The 21905-nt window shown below is 35.0% G+C and overlaps 2 protein-coding genes across 2 annotated transcripts; one reads left to right on the top strand and one right to left on the bottom strand.

Moving 5' to 3' along the window:
- Positions 1–142: 142 nt before the first annotated feature.
- LOC137234007 (WD repeat domain phosphoinositide-interacting protein 1-like) lies at positions 143–1221 on the bottom strand. The gene is made up of 3 exons (XM_067757640.1): positions 994–1221; positions 456–859; positions 143–396 (listed from the first exon to the last, which is right to left on the bottom strand). The coding sequence occupies exons 2-3, from the start codon at positions 718–720 to the stop codon at positions 230–232; spliced, it is 432 nt and encodes a 143-aa protein (XP_067613741.1). The 5' UTR covers positions 721–859; positions 994–1221; the 3' UTR covers positions 143–229.
- A 3737-nt stretch (positions 1222–4958) lies between these two features.
- l(3)psg2 (lethal (3) persistent salivary gland 2) lies at positions 4959–16217 on the top strand. The gene is made up of 4 exons (XM_067789582.1): positions 4959–5626; positions 8463–8925; positions 9000–12698; positions 14702–16217. The coding sequence occupies exons 1-4, from the start codon at positions 5242–5244 to the stop codon at positions 16014–16016; spliced, it is 5862 nt and encodes a 1953-aa protein (XP_067645683.1). The 5' UTR covers positions 4959–5241; the 3' UTR covers positions 16017–16217.
- Positions 16218–21905: the final 5688 nt, after the last annotated feature.

Below are 21905 nucleotides of genomic sequence, written 5' to 3'. Positions count from 1 at the left end.
AGAAGTATTGATTGGTTTCAAATCTAATTCCAACAGCAATCGTACCACGACATACTTTATTATAAATTTACATGAAATTGTAACTTAAATTAATACAGTTCATATAAAAAAGAAGTAAATACCCATTGGTGGGAATAGACATTCATCATAAAGTAGCGAAGGCACGGTCCTGCGTAAGCACATCGCTGACCTGTGTTGGCAAAAGACATGATGATACTGTCTTCGATAGTTAGTCGGAACAGCCGCTACTCGGCGAAGTAGAGATGACCGTTGTGTCGGTGGCAGCAGTTACAACAACAGTTTCTGACTTTGCATCATCCGTACAGTGTGATGAATGCTTCTCTGCCTTTTCCAATTGCCTGACGGCATCAATTTTTGCTACTTGTAAATCTAAAGCTGTAATGCAAATAAATAGATGGGTTAAAATGGTTTTCGTATGTTATTCAATAACTCACCGTCTAATGCCATCATCACAGCCTTCTTATCGATTTTGAATATGTGTACTCTTTTAGTATTCAGACCCAGTTCGTTTGGTGCAATATTTTGGATTTGATGTAACATTTTCAAGTATCGTATATCATGAATATTTAAACTATCCGTTAGGCGCGTTCGATTCATTCGTATACTGTGTATATTTGAGCCGTAGAAGCAACGGCAGATATTTTGATTCTTTTTGAAGTGTAACATTTGTAAACAGTTGGGTTTCTCTGCTGTCACCATCACCACTAGAGAGCTATTGAAGAAACGCTCGACCAAGATAATATGTTGCGATTTACGGGCATAGATATCTTCCACGTTGTCACAGTTATTGATGGAGAAAATGCGAAAGTCATCTTTACCATCCAATACGGAAACTGAACTGTAGAGGAAGAAACAATTTACAAAATTTAATAAAATCAAAAATAATAGTTGTGCTAAAAAGGGGTAAAGTATTGTATGTTAAAGTATAGCAAAGTCTCAGCGGCTTGGTCCTGGTGAGTGAATGATAAATACCATAGATTGTTGCAGCAGATAACTTTAAATTTGGATTAGCGATAGACACCTCATTGGTTTTGTGATGGCTGATGCGGTTTTCGCAGTTCTGTGTGTTTTACGTTTTACTATTTTTTTTTTTTTTGTAGGTAACGCCTCTGTTTACATCTATTGTGACTTTGGACTACGTATTTTCGGAGGTCGTCCTCAAACTTTATCAAGCGTTATTGCGAATTTCGATAAATTAAAAAGTTCACAATAGCACATTTCCAATAATCTGTCAAATAAAATAAATAAACAAAAGCAGAACTAGTTATTAAATGCAAATATTAAAAACAAAAGTATGACTACAACGGAATTGTGGTTTGATGATTCGTCAGATGAAGAGGAAAGCTTACTGGAGCTAGCCAGAAGTAGAAGACGGGTGAGATGCTTCAAATCCTTTGGAAATTAATTCCACCACGTAAGTGTAGCTTTCTAAATAAGTTGTTAAATTGTTGAAATTATAAGTTTTGTTTATAGATTTATTCAAAATTTCAGACTGTCCAAAGAAGCGTTCATGGATTTGTTGTCCAGTACATATGAACTGCTGCAGCAATGCACAAGAGCCAAATCTATTCCTAATATTTTTTAATTTTGGCAACAGTTTTCCGATTTTGTGCTCGGGGATCCTACCAACTGAGCATTGGAAACGAAAATGCACTCGGACTTGCCCAGCCGACTTTGTCTGTGGTACTATCAGAGGTGTTGATTGTTTTTGAAATATTATTTGAGAAAGATGGATAAAATTGAATTACGAGGAGGCTGAGCTGCATTAAGCAAAGTTGCATTTCTATAATGTGCAAGTTCCTTTGCTATATGGGGATTTGGTTCCATAATTGAAACCAGTCTTTCAAGCTGTTGTTTTGTTCTCACGACCTTGGACCTATATAAAATTAATTCAAATAGTTTAAAATTACTACTAGGCAGTAAAAAAGTAGAACATAAATACAAAAAACTTACATTTTAAACAATTATTTTTCTATTCGATACAGCATCGACAACAAAATTTCTATTCGCTTGAAACTTTTTTTGCGTCTTCTTCATTTTTATGAAATTTTCACGATTTTTGGGTTAAGGCACCATTAATTGGAGATGGTTATGGATATGGGTATGGTTACGACTATGGCGTTAGGGTTAAGGAAGTTTAATTCACCCTTTAAGGCACCAATAATTAATGCAAATTGATATGGGAAAGTAAAAATATGGTTATGACTATGGCGGTTTGGCTATGTCAACTTTGCCAGACCCTTAAGATTGAGTTAAACGCATCTATATGGGAAATTGTTTACGTGACGAGGTTTTAATTTTTTAACGGCATGGTGGAATCAGTACCAGGTGACTGCTGGAAATCACCTGATTGGTACTTTTTCAATATGATTTGACACTTCAACTTCCGGCGCAGTGTGATTTTGACATTAGTCCATTGATTTACAAAAACATATACATGGAACTTTTGTTTATGTTTGTAGATAGATATGTCACTGTGACGCCACATTGTATGGTTCTGCAATGTTAGACGGTAAAAAAATATAATTTCCGCTTTTGGATTTTAAACCTTGGCGAAAATTCGCGTCTTTGAGTACGCTTGTCGACATGTGCTACCCGAATTTTAGGCGCGGGACTTTAGTTGCAACATTACTAAATTTTGAAATTTAAAAGCTTATTTTTTATAAACTAAGACCACGGATACCCATGCCTTAATCTACAATAAGTCGTCAAAAGATAATCTACGCCTTTACATATGTCCCATCCATAGGAACTAGATTATTTTCTGTAAAATTTTCATGTTTCTCCTTTATTTTGTGTTTCCAATTATACCTATGAGTGTTATAAAAGTATTATAACGGCGGCCACCGTGGTGTGATGGTAGCGTGCTCCGCCTTCCACACCGTATGCCCTGGGTTCACACCCCGGGCAAAGCAACATCAAAATTTTAGAAATAAGGCTTTTCGATTAGGAGAAAATTTTTCTAAGCTGGTTCGCCCCTCAGCAGTGTTTGGAAATCGCTCCGAGTGTATTTCTGCCATGAAAAGCTCTCAGTGAAAACTCATCTGCTTTGCAGATGCCGTTCGGAGTCGGCATAAAACATGTAGGTCCCGTCCGTCCAATTTGTAGGGAAAATCAAGAGGAGCACGACGCAAATTGGAAGAGAAGCTCGGCCTTAGATCTCTACGGAGGTTATCGCGCCTTACATTTATTTATTTGTTTTTATTTATTAATGTAAGTATTATTAGCACACTATTTAAAACATTAAAATTTGACACTTATGGTGGTGTATACGAACGTCTGGAATTTCTCTAATGAGGGTTAGATAAAATTATGTCTACCAGTAATGCGGTTCATGATTATAATATTTTATTTAAAAGTTTAGCCACCAACAACGAAAGATGTTGAAATAAACCCAAAACATTAATTTATTAATCCTTTCTTATGTTTACTTGGTTTGCCCTTCGGCAGTGTTTTGTCATAAAAAGCTTCTCTGCGAAAAGGCCTTGCAGATTTGCGTTCGGAAAAGTTTTGCATTTTAAATTTATCATGAACCCTGGGGCTGGATTTTCTTACTGTGAGTTTTTAAGTGTACACTTGACGTTGTGTAAATTTTAAAATTCTTATTCTGTAAAGCTAACTGTAAACAAGAAAACTCACTTATGAAAACTTCGTGAGTTCTCTTGACAGCCAGTGTACCCTATTGTGACACGCACTGATACAGAATGACTTTTTGATTTTCATGGCATTTGATATATATTTTCGCACTGACATATGACTTTTACATTTAGACAAAACAGTGTGCCTAATACCTTGCAGAAGCGTATGAAAATTTACAGTGTAAAGCGCCAAATACACGACACGAACATTTCCGCGAACATTCCGCAATCTTGGTCGCAGCTTTGGCCATACACCATACGAACTTTTGGCCGAACATTAGTTCACTTTCAGACAGCGATGAATACGGACAACAATTGTGCTGCAGCAATATTGCTCGCTGTGGCAATTAAGCGTAAAAAAAAGAGAGAAGATCGCAAAAAAAGAATTTGGTGCAAAGAATGGTTTAAAAAAAAAGGTTCTTCTTGATCTTTCAAAAAGCATAGCAAATCATAGCACCAAAGAGTAGGAACATATTCATCCTCAGCACCAGCACCAGACTTCAAACTATCCCTCTTTTTTTTTGATTCACGCCGGTATTGCGCCCGCAAACAACTTATTTTTTTTATAACTGTATCCTTTGTGGCATCAGGATCTACTTATTTTAATTTTTCGATTAAAGTCGCATAATCATTATTCTTTTTAATTCTATTACAATAATCTTTGCTTTTTACTTGCCACAATGATGGCAGAGATTTATACATTTCAATAAATTCACTCAGAAATTTTTTATTGTCCATTTTACTTTTCCGCGCACGTCTGTTCCGTTCAGAAATTACTACGATTATGAGCTATTTCGCCATACACACACGAACTTCGCGCAAATGTTCACCAAAAATTAAAATATTTTGATTTTTGGCGAACATTTGCGCGAACTGGCAAACACCACCATACACGACAGAAAAGGTCGCAGAAACATGACATAACGGGAATGTTCGCGGAAATGTTCGTGTCGTGTATTTGGCGCTTAAAGAAGCTTTCAATCAGTGTACATTTTTCAGTTTTTCACAGTTAAGCTCGGTTTTTCAATGTAAGTTTAAACTCCAGTTAAAGTTGACTAGTTCAACCCTGCCACTTCGGTCGCTTAAGCTGAGATGAGCAGCAAGATTTAAAATTTTCGAATAAAGTGGAAAGGTTAAACTCTAGTCAACTTAAACTATAGTTTAAACTTTCACTGAAAAACTGGGCATTAGAGAATTCCACTCCTGAAAACTATTGAGATTTCAACGAATTTGTACGTGTAGCCCCTACATAACCGATTTGGGTACTTGTAATCGATAACCATTACACATTACCAAATACTTACATTTTGCTGCGCTCATGTACAAGGCTTAAATTAATTTTCGTTCCAAATTAAGGAAAGAAAAAATGTGGAGTAAAACGTTATTCAGTTGAACTTAATATGTACTTTTAACAATTAAAGTGTGTAGAGTAATTAAATGATCGTTAGAAACGAGCAATTTAATTTTGAACAAGTTTTATAGAACTTTGAAGAATTTATTGGAAACAGCGCTGTATATATAGTTACATATATATATATATATATATATGTATATATAGAAAAAAATTGTGGTAGTACAGGGCATGTCTGTAATCAATTTTAAAGAAGATTGCGTCAAGACTACTAATATAACAATGGAAGAGGGGGATAGTAGTTTAGAGCCAGGTGAAGTGAAAACACCGCCACATGGTAATGAGCCTAATAATACCAAACAAAAAGCCGCAGATGAAGTGATCAATATAATAAAATGCAATAAGCCACAAAATGTTTCCCATGCTAAATCAGCCTCTAAACAAGAGACGGATAAATGTGCGGAGAAAGTGCGTGCGATACTTGAATTGGATGCAATTAAGCGGAAGGAAGAAAGGGAACGCAAAAAAGAACAAAAGTCTGAGACTTTATTACACAAGCGTAAGACTAAGAAAAAAGATCATAAAAAACATAAAACTTCCAAACATTCTAAAAGAGGTAAGTTTAATTTAGTTTTCTGAAATTACAAAGTACAAAAAAAATATAACTTTTCCTGTAAGCATGGTACTTTTCATAAAGCGACTTCGTACATATAATTTTCATGGAACATACTATTAATAAAACACATCTTATTTATTTATACTCGGTGCTTTGCACACAGTATATTAACTTTGATTGGATAACGGTTAGTTGTACAGGTATAAAGGAACCGAGATAGATATAGACTTTCATATATCAAAATCATCAGTATCGAAAAAAAATTGATTTAGCCATATCCGTCCGTCTGTCCGTTAACACCATAACTTGAGTAAATATTGAGATATCTTCACCAAATTTGGTACACGAGCTTATCTGGACTCAGAATAGATTGGTATTGAAAATCGGATCATAACCACGCCCATTTCTTAAATATATAACATTTTGGAAAACACCGAAAACCTCATTATTTAGTAAATAATACACCTAGAATGTTGAAATTTGTCGTGTAGATTGATGTTGAAACTCTTGATAAAAATTTGAAAAATTTTTTAAAAATGGGCGTGGCACCGCCCACTTGTAAAATCAATTTAACAAATATTATTATGATAAATAAAAAATCGTCAAACCTATAGTTACAAAATTCGGCAGAGAGGTTGCCTTTACTATAAGGAATGCTTTGAAGAAAATTAACGAAATCGGTTAAGGACGACGCCGACTTTTATATAAAAGATTTTTAAAAGGGACGTGGCCGAATAAAATAAGATATATCTTGGCAAAAAAGAACTTTATATCAAAGTTATTTCAGTTCCCAAGTGGATTTATAACAACAAATAGTAAAAAATTCAAATTTAAAAAAATGGGCGTGGCACCGCACCTTTTATGACTAAGCAATTTTCTATGCTTCGGGAGCCATAACTCGAAGAAAAATTAACTGATCTTAATAAAATTGGGTACACAAATTTTCCCTATAGCATAAAATATTTCTAGTAAAAATGGACGAGATCGGTTAAAGACCCCGCCCACTTTTATACAAACGATTTTTAAAAGGTTTAAAAGGGCCGTAGACTAGAATAATAACCTTTAACTTAGCAAAAAATAGTTTTGAATCAATGATATTTCATTTATCAAGTTTTATTGTAAGAGGAAATGGGGGGCGGTGCCACGTGTTATGTAGAAAAGTAATTTATCTGAAATGAAATGTACAATTGAAGCTCACGCTGAGTATATAATGTTCGGTTACACCCATTTTTTTTTTGTTCCTACGACAACTTCGAGATACTACGTTCTCTTTCATTTACCCATTAAATTTTGTCATTTTGGCGCTTGCGCTGTAATGAATTGTACAACTGTATTATTTTTAAGTATTCGGTTACTGCTATCCTTAATTGTTCAAATACTCCCGCCTATGTATGTTGAATCGAATAGTTAAAGTTTTCAAGTTCCAATGCCCATCTTGCTATACCTGCGCTTATTAGCTTTTTCAATTTTCTCTTAGACGACATTCAGCTCGGATTCCTCACGCACCTAATGTTCAAAAATTATATTTTGGTTGTATTAAAAGATTTATTGTAATAATTTATTCCAACGACTTTAATGTACAATATCCATTTTTTTTCTAATTAATTTTTCACATATCAAAATTGAGAAAAGAAAAACAAAATGATATACATATGTATGATTTCCTGAAAATTACAAAGGTTTTTCTTTTACAAGTATATAATGCTGTTTACAAATGAAAATTATAGCCATATATGTAATACTCCTATCTAATAGAAAATGCTCGCAATGTGTTTTGAATTCGAAATCAAAACAAGACAGCCTAAAAAATGTTTGTAATTGTAGCAGCATAAGTGTCACAAGAAAAAATTTAAATTTAGGTACATTCGATTATTGAATACAAAAACAAAAACGTTTAAACAACAAAATATCGTCACTCTGATGTTAGGGAATGTACCTAGCCTTTTTTAGCAATATAAGGAGTATTACATATATAATTATAGTGTAAAAACTTAATTCTCTGTATTTGTTCGTATGTCTTCGGCGTGTTTGTTCGGAAAACGTACGAAATTGAATTCTTTAATCTAAATTTTCTCATCTGCTATATATGTATACAGGAAAACAAATGCCGTGGTTACCTAAAGCATTGTTAAAGCATGTAAATTTATTCCCATTTGCGCAATATATAAATATGATGTTTAAATATTACTGAGACAGGCTTAGTCTATTCCCAGAAATGATCATTTTCGTTTTTAAGCTATTTATTATTTAGGAACAAAAAAGGGAATAGGCAATTCTTCAATTTTTTATCGTCGCTGTTATGCGGGGAATACGCGTTTTGATAAATGTATGAAAATATTTTTAAAGCTCTTTTTGAACTTTTATTTTATCAAATAACTTGGGTAGTATTCAAACTACGCTACAACAGGGCAGACAAGGCGACAGCTGTTTCGATTATGCTTTGTAAATCTCTTCAAAACCTCCCGGTGGTTAGATTTGAACCCGAACTCCTGCGTTGAACAATCTGTTGACAAACAATCTTGGAGAAGTTGCTAACAACAAAGACATGACGTCGATCGACACGATATGTCAGCAGATCGACATCACAGAATCCAGATTCAAATCTAACTTCCGGGAGAAAAGGCTTTGAAGAGATTTACAAGGTATACATACAGGGGCGTCATGGAATACGATTGTTGTCGCAATCGGATTTGAAACCAATGCATATTTCAGCAAAAACTATTTTTGTGATTAAACATTTCTGAAAAATACCATGGGCAAAATTGTATTTATACTCATTAACTCATTATACTTTTATAATAATTTATTTTTAACATTTCCAAAAAAATTTTTTAAGAATCGAGGAAAAGGAAGCATACAGAAAATGATAGTGGAAAAGAACATGGAATTATTAAGAAAAAAACAAAAAATAAAAAAAGGAAACATGATGAACATAAAAGCATTTCATCACACACCCCTGCTGAGTCATATGAGCCAATGCGTCACATTAGTAGTGCAGCATTACCGCCATTGGAATATACATCACCTATGATTAATACCACGCCAACAAATTTCTCAAATGGGTTTTCAGGTTATAATAATACTAGGCCTTATCGTTCATATAGTAATCCATTTATGAGAAACTATCGTACCGACTTTCGCCACAGAGACAGTGATTTCACGCCGCATAATCGTGGACGCTTTCACAGATACCGGTCTCAGTATAATACCGGATTCTTTCATGCAAATGCTGTCGAAGAGACAAAAATTCATCATTCACCACCACCGCCCGACAAAAGCGGATTTACTTCCGAATTAATGTAAGTAGACCAAGAGAAAATGTATATTTTTAGGAAATTATAATTATATTTTTCCCCATCCCAAATCTATTTAGGTGGACGAAGACAAAACCATCTATATCTTTTACTTATAATATAATCGATCGCCATAAATTGAATAAAACGAATAAAAAAGAAAGAAAAATTTCAGAGCACAGTGGTGGAAAAAAGAAAAAGCACAAAAAATCAAAATCACGTGAACAAAGCAGCAAATCAAGCCCTAAGTTAAGTCATAAATCGAGTAAGAGAAAAAAAATCAAACAGATACGTAAAACCTTGCAGACACATTCAAAAAAACAACGTACATTTTCGTCATCGTACGAGTCAGTCGCATTGACCGGTGAGGATGATGGGCATACACCTGCAAGAGACAATAACACGCCAGATATCGTTAAAAATGCAACAGAAGGGTCGCCTTATAGTGCAATCGACTATCTTAATAAGCCAATTAAAATTGAAAAAGATGTTTATGAAGAAATAGCAGAGAATAAATCCAAGGTTGGTGCAAAAACCGCAGATTCAAGCAAATCTCAAGTATTAGACATGTTTGCGAGTTTAACGCCACCACAACAAAATTCACCATCAACACCAACAACTGATTCCAAGAGCACTACAAATATTTCATCTAATTTTAAAATAACAAATAAACTGCAAGAGATCCAATGTCGTGTTGACAAGTTATTAGAAGATGATGATTTAAAACTAGAGAGCATACAAGCAACTAAAGATAAATTGTTACAAAAATCACGTGAACATACAGATAACATGCATACAAACAAAAGTACAAAACAAGGTCCAAAAGGTTATGGCAGTGTTTCTACGTCGAAGCGTGACGCCGCTAAACTGAAAGAAAAAAACACGCTAGCAGATACTTACGACGATAAAAAGATTAAAAAAAGTAACAAAAATAAGTCTTATGCTAAAGAAATGAAAGCATCAACTCCACCATTATCCTTACATTCCAAAAGTACCGCAAACTATAAAAATAGTACGCCTAATCTAAAACTTAAAGAGGAAAAAAATTTTACACCACCAAGAGAAAATAATTCAAGAAAAGATAAACACACAGTGGTAATAATAAAAACTGAAAAAATGTCGCCACCATTGGAAGATTCTCCCAGTGGTAATCTAAAAAAGTCCGCAATTTATACTAACGATAGCAGTCCAAATACTGACGACTATTCAGATAATTGGGAGAATGATGACGAAGAATTGCTTATGACTTCTGCTGCATTTCTTAAATTAAATCAAATCGAACAAATATCAAAAAATCGTACATCATCTGGACGTTTTATTAATTCTAGTCATTCACCAAGTCTTGCTGATAGTGCAGACTCTGAATCGAATTCAAAAATACAAAGTACTACGCCCAAAAATTCGCCTCCACCACAAACACGTTTATCACCACTACCAGGAAAAAAAAATAATACAATGCCTAAAGCAAAATCACCAAAAGTGGACAGCAACAATGACACCAGCGAATTAAGCGAAATGCAACTTTTGTATAATCAATTTATTAAAAGTGTTGAGAGTGCTGATTTAAAATTAACTAATGAATCGGTTGTTGCGGGAAATGATGAAACAACAAGTGTTCTTGAAACAAATAAGCAACATGAAAATGAACATTTATCTACATCATCTACTTCTTATTCCTCTTCATCATCTTCATCATCCGATACCTCAGCATCGTCTTCAGCTTCATCTAGCACTACAAGCTCCAGTGATTCTGCCTCGGAAGATAGTAATGATGCAGACACATTATGTAAAGATGCAACAACTACCACCACAATTAATAATGAAAATAATACAAAAACAAATGTTCATTCTGCATCGCTAACAAGTAGCGAAGACACAACCCCACAATTATTTAACATGAAAAATGAATCGAATGAAGGGAATGTTGCTAAAGAAATGAAAAAATTAGAAAATCTTGAAGCAAACTTACTGCGTATACAAATGATGCGTGCTAATTATGATTCGGCTGATGAAATAAGCGATGAATTGCTCAAAATGGAGAAACTTTTTTTACATGAAAAAAACTTAATTTTAAATAAATTTATGGAAACATCGTCCTCAGCGGGTAATTTAACAAAAAGTGATAGAGAAGCAGATTGTGACAAATTTGGTTTGTCCTTGCAAACAACTGAGGAATCTTTACAGTTACGTGGACAATTTGTGCAATCTATGCAAAAATTACAAAACGAAGACGACCAACCGCAAATTACAAATATATTTGATATAAAACGTGATGTTATTAAATTAACTATATCGCCAGTAAAGTTACCAAAAACTTCTGCTATATTTGATGCAGACAACGAATTAGATAATTCTAAACAAGATATAGAAGCTGCTGAAAACAGTAACGCAACAGTAAAACAAGCAAAGCCAACCAAAGAAGTTGCAATTGTAAAACCAATAATGGAATCTAAGGAATCTTCATCAAATCATCATCAAAAACGTCGTCGATCACCATTACCATCACATCATACTAATAATACTGGGCAAGCAAGATCTCGTTCGCGCCGTGGACGTGTACGTTCATTGTCTGTCAGTCCAACTAGAAATAGTAATAATGGACGTGGTATTACTCCTCCACGACGCGGGGGCGGCTTTTCAAAGCAATCGCGTAATCGCAATTTCGACAGACGTAGCCGCAGTCGTAGTCCAAGTGGTGCAAATCGTCAATATAATCGACGGTTGGGTGATATAAGTCCTATATCACGTAAACGTAGACCGTTTGCAAATGTTGAAGATCGTTTTCGTAAACACTCACCCAGACGTGGTTCGCGTTCACGCACCCGGTCACGATCTCGCTCCCCACGACATCGTTTCGGTCGTTACTCTCGTTCACCTTTACCATTTAAACCACCTTCACCGCCCACAGATCCTAATTTATCACCAAATAATAATATACGTCGTAGTAGTCTATCACCTGACAGACATTTACGTTCAATTTCCCGTTCACCACACAGAAAGAGAACACTTTCGCCATCGTCTAACAAATCTTACGATAACAACCGACATCTTTCGTTATCACCAAGGCAAGAATTCTATACACAACAACAACATTCGCCTACGCCAGGCAATAACTCATACTATTTTAATAACGAACCCAATCGCATATCGTTAGATGCTCGTATAAATATTGTGCTGAATGGGTCAAATTCTAGCCATAATGAAAATACGCAACAACACAACATCGCTGGATACGATGATTATAGCCATTATGGTCAGTATGGGCCGGCAGCATATATGTCATTACCAAATGATCCAAATGCATTTTACGCAAATCAGTATGTATCAATGGCAAATGCAGGCGTTCCTCCAATTCATGGATCACATCATACAATTCAACACGGATATACCAATTTAACAATTATGGGTAATGATGATACCAATATGTATACTGCAATGCAACAACATGCAACCGCTAATGCATCTAATTATTATTATACTCGTTTTGGTACTCAATCATTTGGGTTAAATCAACCATCACCATTGCTAAAGGAATTGCCCAAAGCATCTGCTGTAGCAGTACAAAAGGGAAATGTACTTGAAATTGTACCATGCAATGATATAATTGCTGGTAGCGCCATGGCAGAACAAAAACAAAATGAAAATAAAAACGTTACTACTACCAGCGAACAACAGTACATGGCAGAAGAAACCACCACTTCCAATAATGACAAAAGCAATAGAAGTATTTTGAAACCGTTGGATGGTGAAACGAATACTGTTCGAACCGCATCAGTGGGGTAAGTAAATAAATTTGCATTTATAACCATTGATAGTGGCAGAAATCATGACAGAGGAATAAAAATATAAATTTTTGGCCGAGCTGCTCCTCCAATGTGCATCGTGCTCCTTCTTAATTTCTTCTACAAACTGTCGAGGCGGAATCTACATATTTTATGCCGACACCGAACGGCCTCTACAAGCAGATGAATTTTCACTGAGAAGCCTTTCTTGGCAGAAATTCACGGTTAGAAATTATTTTTTCTTATTTTCTTAACTTTGGTATTACTTTTCCCGTGAAGTCCGAGAAGGGTTTCCTCAACGCTTATTTGGTAGGAGCTGCTACTTGCGCTACACAAAATCAAAAATTTCATTAAGCGTGATTCATAAATTACATGACGGGCTTAGCGACCGTTCCCATAATTATCCAGAAACAGTCCCAAAATAGTATCGGAATTATTCCGTTCCGTAAACTATCGAAATAGTCCTGAAAGGATTCCGAGATTATATCGGGACAGTCCCGAAATACAAAACAGAAATAAATTCTTGAAATTCGGACGTAGTCCCGAAAACTATCCCAAATCATTCCGATTGATAAACACCCTTTTCCCAAATTGCTTAAAACTCGTTTTATGTGGTCAATTGCGTGTAGTCTTTCCATCAATGCGACTTTGGTTTTTCCAAACAAGTCGCATATGGAACTCATACAAATTGAGATTTAACTTTAACCTCGAATAAACCGATAAATTTCCTTTTAGAATGTGTATAGTTAGTAATTGAAGTACTAAGGGTTAGAGCTCTGGTGATGTGACTTGGCTTGGACTTGAATCTGAACTGAGATTGGAGTGTTAATACCAGGAAAATGATACTTGGCAGGCAATTCCCAAATATCGATATTATATCAGAGGGGAAAACTGTAAAGAACCTGAACCGATTAAGTCACATTACTCAAACTTGACATAGCTGCCAATATTATTGCCGTAGTTTTAAAGAAAATTGGAGAATGTTGGAAAAGGGGCGTGGCACTTCCCATACAAACTCAAATTTCCCTATCACACAGAACTCTAATATGATATCTATCTATATATAAATACGCCACAACCTTTGTTGGACGCACCGTTTGACCGATTTGGATGAAACACAATTGTTCAGTTGATAGAGGGTAATTTTGGTATGTAGAGGGTGTGGCATCTGATATATAGATATATGTAAACATATGTAAACTTAAATATCTCTGAGGGTAGTCATACAAGGGCAATGGTACTTGGCAGGCAGATGCCCAATATCAATCTTATATCACTGGAGGAAAGTGGGAAGAATGGGGAAAGAAGGTGTGGTACCTCCCATACACAATTTTTTTCCCCATATCACACATATATCTCCTGAACCGCATAAGTTACATTACTGAAACTTGGCGCAGCTGCCAACATTGTCAATGCGAAAGATAATTGGGGTTCATTGGAAGCAGGGGCGTGAAACCTTCCATTCAAAATCAAATTTCCGTAAGCAAATACCCGTTACCACTGAATCTACATCATTGGTATTCGCTGAATATTGCTAATGAGGGAAGTTTTGCAAAAGCAAGTGTGCACTCTAAGCGTACGTTATACCAACGATATTTTAACCTCATTTCAGTTCAGAACATTCCCATGGTTAAGCCTATTTTATTAAGTTATTCGCCGATTTTAAGAAAATTGCATCATCGGTGGAAATTTTGTACAAAAAGCTGAAATACCCAAAGCGGAAATTTGGTTTGAACCTATCATCCATAAACACTGTGTTGTACAGAGTAGAAATTATACAGGCTTTAATTTTCATATCCCTTATCTAAAAAATTAAATTTATCAATTTTCGACTCCGGGCGATACTAGTATAACATAAATGGTTTTGAGGTATACCATTGCAAATTTTATACAAAAAATAAAATTGTTGATAGTTTCACGTATGAAGAATAGTGGATAATAGCTTTTACTTAATAAGATATAAATATTAATTTATTTTCATTGGTTTCTTAACTATACAGGCCAGCAAAAAAGAAAAAAGTGAATTTCGAGGATGGCGTATATCCCAATCACAATAGTGATGAAGAAGATCGGAAAGTAATTGAAGCTAAAATACGTGTGAAGATGCGACGATTGAGAAAAAAACTCGGTATAACACCTCAATGTCACAGCTTATTAGTAGACAAAATACGCAAGAGTAAACAAAAAGAAAATTCAAATAAGATTGCACCACCACCGCCACCGCCAGGAGTTATTGCACCACCAAATTTAGAGCAGCCAGTTTATTTAAGGACCCACACACCAACACCCTTATTATATTTTCATTTTGATGGAGTTGTACATTCAATGTATGTATCACAAATGGAAAGACCCATACCACCACGCCTACTCAATCCGAAATGTTTATCAACAACAACAACAAACACAACAGCTACTTCACATCCTACTGATTCTCAATCACCTTTATATATGCAATCGCCAGTTAATGCGGCTGGTTTACATAACACAAATAAAAAAGATCCTATTACAGCATTTACTAAACCGACTCGCACCGAAAATTTATCGCCTAAAGTCATTACTACAACAACGGCATTGCACCAACAACCCGCTGGCACTAGCAGTCCTAAGATAAATTTTAAATTATATTCACCAATTGATTCAACAAGTAGCACAGAAATTGCGAGCTCATCACCTAACAACATGAAGAGCAATATGACCATGTCATCAATGGCGGCAACATCAACAACGTTGGGGGCAAATCATTTCTTACCATCCAAACGTCAAGAATCACCCAAAGATGCAGCAATCAGTGGTACACGTACAAATATGACAATGGGCGGCTTACTACCTGTACCCATAGGCCATCCCACAATGCCGCCAAATACTGAAATTACACCACAGGCACGAATTCCTGTAATAGGCGTGCCACCCACAGCTATTCCAAAAGTGATGTCTTCAGCATCAGAACCCTTTATGAGCGCTGGATTTTCACCTACAGCGATGCAAACCGCACATCATCCCATGAATTCCATGAATATGCCTAATTCAAATTATCAAATGGGTATATCACCAATGGGAGCACATGCATATAATCCACATATGCAGATGCACAGTGGTCTACAACAACCATATTTTAATGCACCACCCATTCAGCGTATGCATCGCCCACTTCCAAATTATATGGTTCAACAGCAACAAGCTCAATTGAGTCCTAATGCAAATTTGCCTATGGGCGGTCATCATATGGTGGATAATTTAGGAACAACAAATACTGATTTGGACAAATTCGCTAGCCCGCAAAGTATGACAAATCCTTTTAGTTATAAAGGGCCATAAGTAAGCATAGGGGCGTATGGGTGGTTAATGGAATAACCTTTTAAAACTACATATACGAAAAAAATTAAATATGTAATGTAATATTTGTAAATTAGCGGGTTTAGCAGTAGTAAAATGATTTTTTTTAATAAGAATCACAAAAATGTACTATTATAGTTTTAATCGCTTCAAACTGAACAAATATATGAATATTATTTAATATTGGTTGCATTTTATTCAAAGATACATACAAAAGTGCATGAAAGAGTAAGAGCAATAGAAGCTGCAACAATAACAAACACAACTGTAATATTAAAGATGTGTTTGAAGTTATGAAAAATACATATATGTTTTGAAGTAAACTTAAAAGCCAATCATTATAGCGAACTGAATATATATTATTCATTTCTTCGAAATTAGCTTTCTCATTGAACAATTTAGAACTGGATTCGAATGGGATTTAACACTTTAAGGAATAAGGAAAAATGGTGAGTATAAAGAAAGTCACACAGATCTCAACACCTATGTGAACGTATTTCGACGTTGAAGAAATGATCAATCTGGCAGTCTATTAAGTAAACCTTGTAAGTAAACTAAGCGATTATTGGAATAATCGATTCGTAACAAAATAGCTGAGCGTCTGAGATTAGAAATTTAATAGTATTCAAATATTAAAAGGTTAATAAACATTTTTTTAAATTTAATTTCCAGTTCAGTACAAATAACTTAAGATAAAAATTGTGGAAATATTGTTTTTTTTTACTCAGCGTGCTTTGCACACAGAGTATATTAACTTTGATTGGATAACGGTTGGTTGTACAGGTATAAAGTAATCGAGATACATATAGACTTCCATATATCAAAATCATCAGTATCAAAAAAAAAAATTGATTGAGCCATGTCCGTCCGTCCGTCCGTCCGTTAACACGATAACTAACCAAATTTGGTACACGAGCTTATCTGGACCCAGAATAGATTGGTATTGAAAATGAGCGAAATCGGATGATAACCACGCCCACTTTATATATATATAATATTTTGGAAAACACAAAAAACCTGATTATTTAGTAAATAATACACCTAGAATGTTGAAATTTGACGTGTGGACTGATATTGAAACTCTTGATAAAAATTTGAAAACATTTTTTTAAATGGGCGTGGCACCACCTACTTATGATAAAGTCAATTTTACAAATATTATTAATCTAAATCAAAAATCGTTAAACTCATCGTAACAAAATCCGGCAGAGGGGTTGCCTTTACTATAAGGAATGCTTTGAAGAAAAATTAACGAAATCGGTTAAGGCCATGCCCACTTTTATATAAAAGATTTTTAAAACGGCCGTGGACGAATAAAATAAGCTATATCTTTGCAAAAAAAGAGCTTTATATCAATGGTATTTCATTTATAGAAAATTACTTAGTGATAAAAAGGGCGGTGCCACGCCAATTTTTTTAAATTTTAGTTTTTCCTATTTATTGTTATAAATCCACTTGGGGTTTCGGGAGCCATAACACGAAGAAAAATTAACGGATCGTAATAAAATTGGGTACACAGATTTTCCCTATAGCAGAAAATATTTCTAGTAAAAATGGACGGGATCGGTTAAAGACCACGGCAACAAGTTTAAAAGGGTCGTAGACTAGAATAATAAGATATAACTTAGCAAAAAATAGTTTTGAATCAATGATATATCACTTATCAAGTTTTATTGTAAGAGGAAATGGGGAGACATTTTTCTTTTAAACGGGCGGTGCCACGTGTTATGTAGAAAAGTAATTTATCTGAAATGAAATGTGCAATTGTAGCTCACGCTGAGTATATAATGTTCGGTTACACCCGAACTTAGACACCTTTACTTGTTTATTTTAAAATTAAAATACGTAACTGTTTTGTTAATTCTTAACTTTAGCTAACAACTGTTAAAACTGAGGAAAATTTCATATCTGTAGGAGATATTTGCAAAAGAAGTTGAAAATTGTCATGTGGTTGTTGTAATTTTGGGTCTACCTATATTTTTGGACGAGTTTTTGCAGTTGGCAGCTAAAGTAAATAATTAATTTTTTTAGTATTAAAGCGCAAACGTCCTGAAATAACTGAAGAAGTCCTTTCAGTTGGATTGTGAAATATCTGCAAAAAAATGTATTCCGCCTTTTTTCAAAAACCTACGCATGCGCCCGCATAGACGTATATTTCGTCCCGAATCTATTTACACTACGCACCCTTCGGATACCATATTTAGCGTGAATATATACTCATAATACGTTCCAACGCATGGATAAGAACAATTTCAATCATCTTTATTTTCGGAATAGGAAATCTTGAGTGGAATAGAAAGAATTAAAAGTTTTTAATTTTTTGTGTGATTTTGGAAAACACTTTATTCAACAACTCATTGAAAAACACTAAAGAAAAGAATGCTGTTCTAAAAAAATTATTTCGGTTTTTGCAAAGCTATGTATTGCCTATTTAAAATCGCTTACATTTACTGGACGCACCTGAAAAAAAATATTAATTTGCTTTTGTGCAATCACAATGTTGTTTTTTATTTAAAAATCATTACCATATCTTTTTCTATATGTGGAATTTGTTCGGCTGGTATGGAACGCAAAGGTTTCATGGATGCTTCACGGCAAAGTATATCCATATCCGCACCAGAGTAGCCAACAATTTCCTAACCAATCTCATGTATATTATTGTCATTCAAATCGTTGCTAACAGTTGCCAACAAGTTTTTAAGAATTTGCATTCGAGCTTCCATTTCAGGCTGGGGAATATATTGTAACGAATTTTGGGGGAATTCCGCTTATTCCAAACCTTCTGCTAACGTTCGAACCGCTAGACTGTTGAATAAATAACTCCAATATTCAATAATGCAAAATGGCTTTTCTTCTTTACTTCACAATAACACATATTCTTCACAACTATGGCGCATTCCGCTATGTTCACAACCATTAGCGTGCTTAAATCAGAACTGAGCACTCATTACTCAGCTTGCGCTGCTTTTATACTCTCCGTTGCTTCATTCGCATAGAAATATTTCTACTAAGGTCTAGTAATTTCTCGAACTTCATGCTTGGTTACCAGGCATATACATGTGTTCTTTTAGTTTGTAACCATATGCGTGTGTATATGTGAGTACTACTTCGGCTGATGAGTATATGTGTTTGTGCGTATCTCTCCGTTGCCTTGTATGTATGTGAGTAAATGATGATTGATTTGTTTACGTACAAAGGAGTGGCAGCTTGCTTTATTGTTGTTGTGCCTTTATTTAATAACCTCAGTGATGTGAGTATCACTTAGTGATGATAATATTCGTCACAATATAAACGACGCACATAGGTAGATTTTAGACATTTAGGCGGCCGTAATTGAATTTCTGAAAGTTGCCACAATTAGAAAAAAAAAGCACTCCCACAGCTTAAGAATAGACAGGGGAACAATAATTCTACCCCTTACCATCCATGGCATACCTGGCGTTAGCTGTCAAGTAATCGAAATTTAGCTATTTCTGAAACGCGTGTTATGGTTTTTTTATCCTATGTGAAATCGCATGTTTTCACGTGAATATTTTAAGTTTTAAGACAATTGAATTGAGTAATTGTGATGGATTCTGATATTTCAGGTAAATACTATTTTTATTAATGGTGTTTGTGATTTTTAAAAGTTATAAATTGATAAAAAAAAACCCTATTTTATTTAGGATGTTAAAAAAATGTTTTTTTTTTTATTTGATTTTTCGTGTTCAAAACCAGTTTTGTTATGTTTCCAAGTCCGTCCAAGTAAAAATTAGTTTTGAACATGGTACTTGGCACAATTAGCTTGCCAACTGCATTAAATTTAGCTGCAGATACTTGCAGATAGGGGGCTAGATAGTGGGTTTTATACACCCTTGTTGCTGTACAACATGAATAATAGCCTCAATGCGCAGGTATTTTTTAGTGTTACACAGTGTAATATCTATTCTAATATAACCGATTAGTTACACAAATTATTATAATTTTTCATAAAACCAATTAAAAATTTACCCTAGATAAATACAGAACAAAGTTATTACACTTCTTCCTGTACAACAAGAAAAATAGCCTCACTGCGCAGGTATTTTTTAGTGCTACACTGTGTAATATCTAACTACAACCGATTAATTACACAAATTATTATTATTTTTCATTTATTAAACAGAAACTTGAAAATCTACCTATGTGCGACGTTCAAATAGTCTCCTGGCAGCATCATCTAATTCCTGTGGTCTGTTTGTAGCCACAACAATAAGTACGCGATCCTCTTCACTAGTAGCAGCACCATCTAATTGCACTAAGAACTTATTCTAGAAAAGATGTATGATTTAAAAAGGTAGGTATTTTAGCAAAAGCATTTGAAGGAAAGAATCAGAGACGCGTTTACTCAAAACTATTTCAAACGAGCATCCTTTCAGTTGAAAGAATTTTGTGTGAATTAAAAATTTGTTTGTAACCACAAGCTTTTAGATTGTACAAAAAATACGAGCCTATAAAAATCTACCCATCACTGTGTAGTAATGATTACTTTAGGTATTCAATTACCATCAATTCCCCATTACATGTACTTGAGAGGAAAGGAATTGATTAATTTCAATTCCGAAAAAAAAATACCAAATACTTGATGATTTTGTTGCGGCTTTGTACTTTAGATACAACTTCGATGGCATACGCCTTGAAAGTGAGAGTGTCACCGAATGTACCCCTAAGATCTTTGGATGACTGACAGTCGGTAGCACAACACCATCGCCGTGAACGTCCATTATTCCACTACGAAAAACAGAGAGATCGTAGGTTTGGTCGGCTAGGTTCCAATAATTTGCAGCCCATCTTTTTATACAAAGGGAAAGGGCGAAACTTCTATTTTTGGAGAAGAGTGGTTGACTGTGCCAAAAGCTTTTGACAGCGCTGGTAAAGTTATGCATTTTGTGGAAACCATGCTGATGAGTGGCTAGGCGAAGATTTGCAGTAACCTGACGGAGCAGGAAGGTTGCCAATGTCTTCGCTCTGGCGAACGGAGTGATATCGGTCGTTATGAACAACCTTCGTTAGCCGGTTTCCCAAGCTTGAAAACGTGCGTCAGGTAGCTTACTCCCTCAGCGCCAAGGTGTTTTAGCATTGGCATGGCCTAGGTACAAGGACAAAGCACGAACTGTGAGGAGGTGGAAATGCAAATACCCCAACTTGAAAACAATGAGGCACAGAAGAACATCTGACCACTAAACTTTTCAAACAACGAGGCGAAATGATTCATCATTGCATCACGTAAACTTTTAAATATAAAAAAGCTTTTGGCATTGACAAATGTTTTTGCACCTGGTGCCACTATAAGTTAATTACACTTCACTTCATGAGGTTTTATACGGACGACTCTTTGTCATTGTTTGCTCCAATATTACACAGGCCGACAGCATCTCAGACCCAGAAACCGGACTATATATTTTCGAAGGATTTTTTTTAATGTACGTGGCAGCGCGCTGCCCTCAAGTGGCCCAATGAAACTAGGCTAATCCTGTTTACGCGATCGATTTATATATATATATATATAATATATATGTATATATAATATATATGTATATATATATGTATATGTTGTAACGAATTTACTTGCAAATCCTCTTATTTGCCCTTCTGCTAAGTTCGAATCACTAAACTGTTGAATAAATAACTCCAATATTGAATAATGGAAAAATGGCCTTCATTAAAGTACTTCACAATAACACTTATATTACTTTGCAACTAGCTTGCTTAACAACCACACTGATTGATAGCTCAAATGAAACTCACTCTTCGCCTATATTGTCACGCTGGTCACGCCTTTTATACTTTCTGATTTCTTATTGCATACTTCCAGGCTTTTCCATTCCAGAACTTACTAGTTAATTTCAGCTA

This window comes from Eurosta solidaginis, chromosome 5 (genome assembly GCF_040869045.1).
Source record: "Eurosta solidaginis isolate ZX-2024a chromosome 5, ASM4086904v1, whole genome shotgun sequence".
Classification (NCBI taxonomy): Eukaryota; Metazoa; Arthropoda; class Insecta; order Diptera; family Tephritidae; genus Eurosta; species Eurosta solidaginis.
This window is presented reverse-complemented; position numbering and strand designations above follow the sequence as displayed.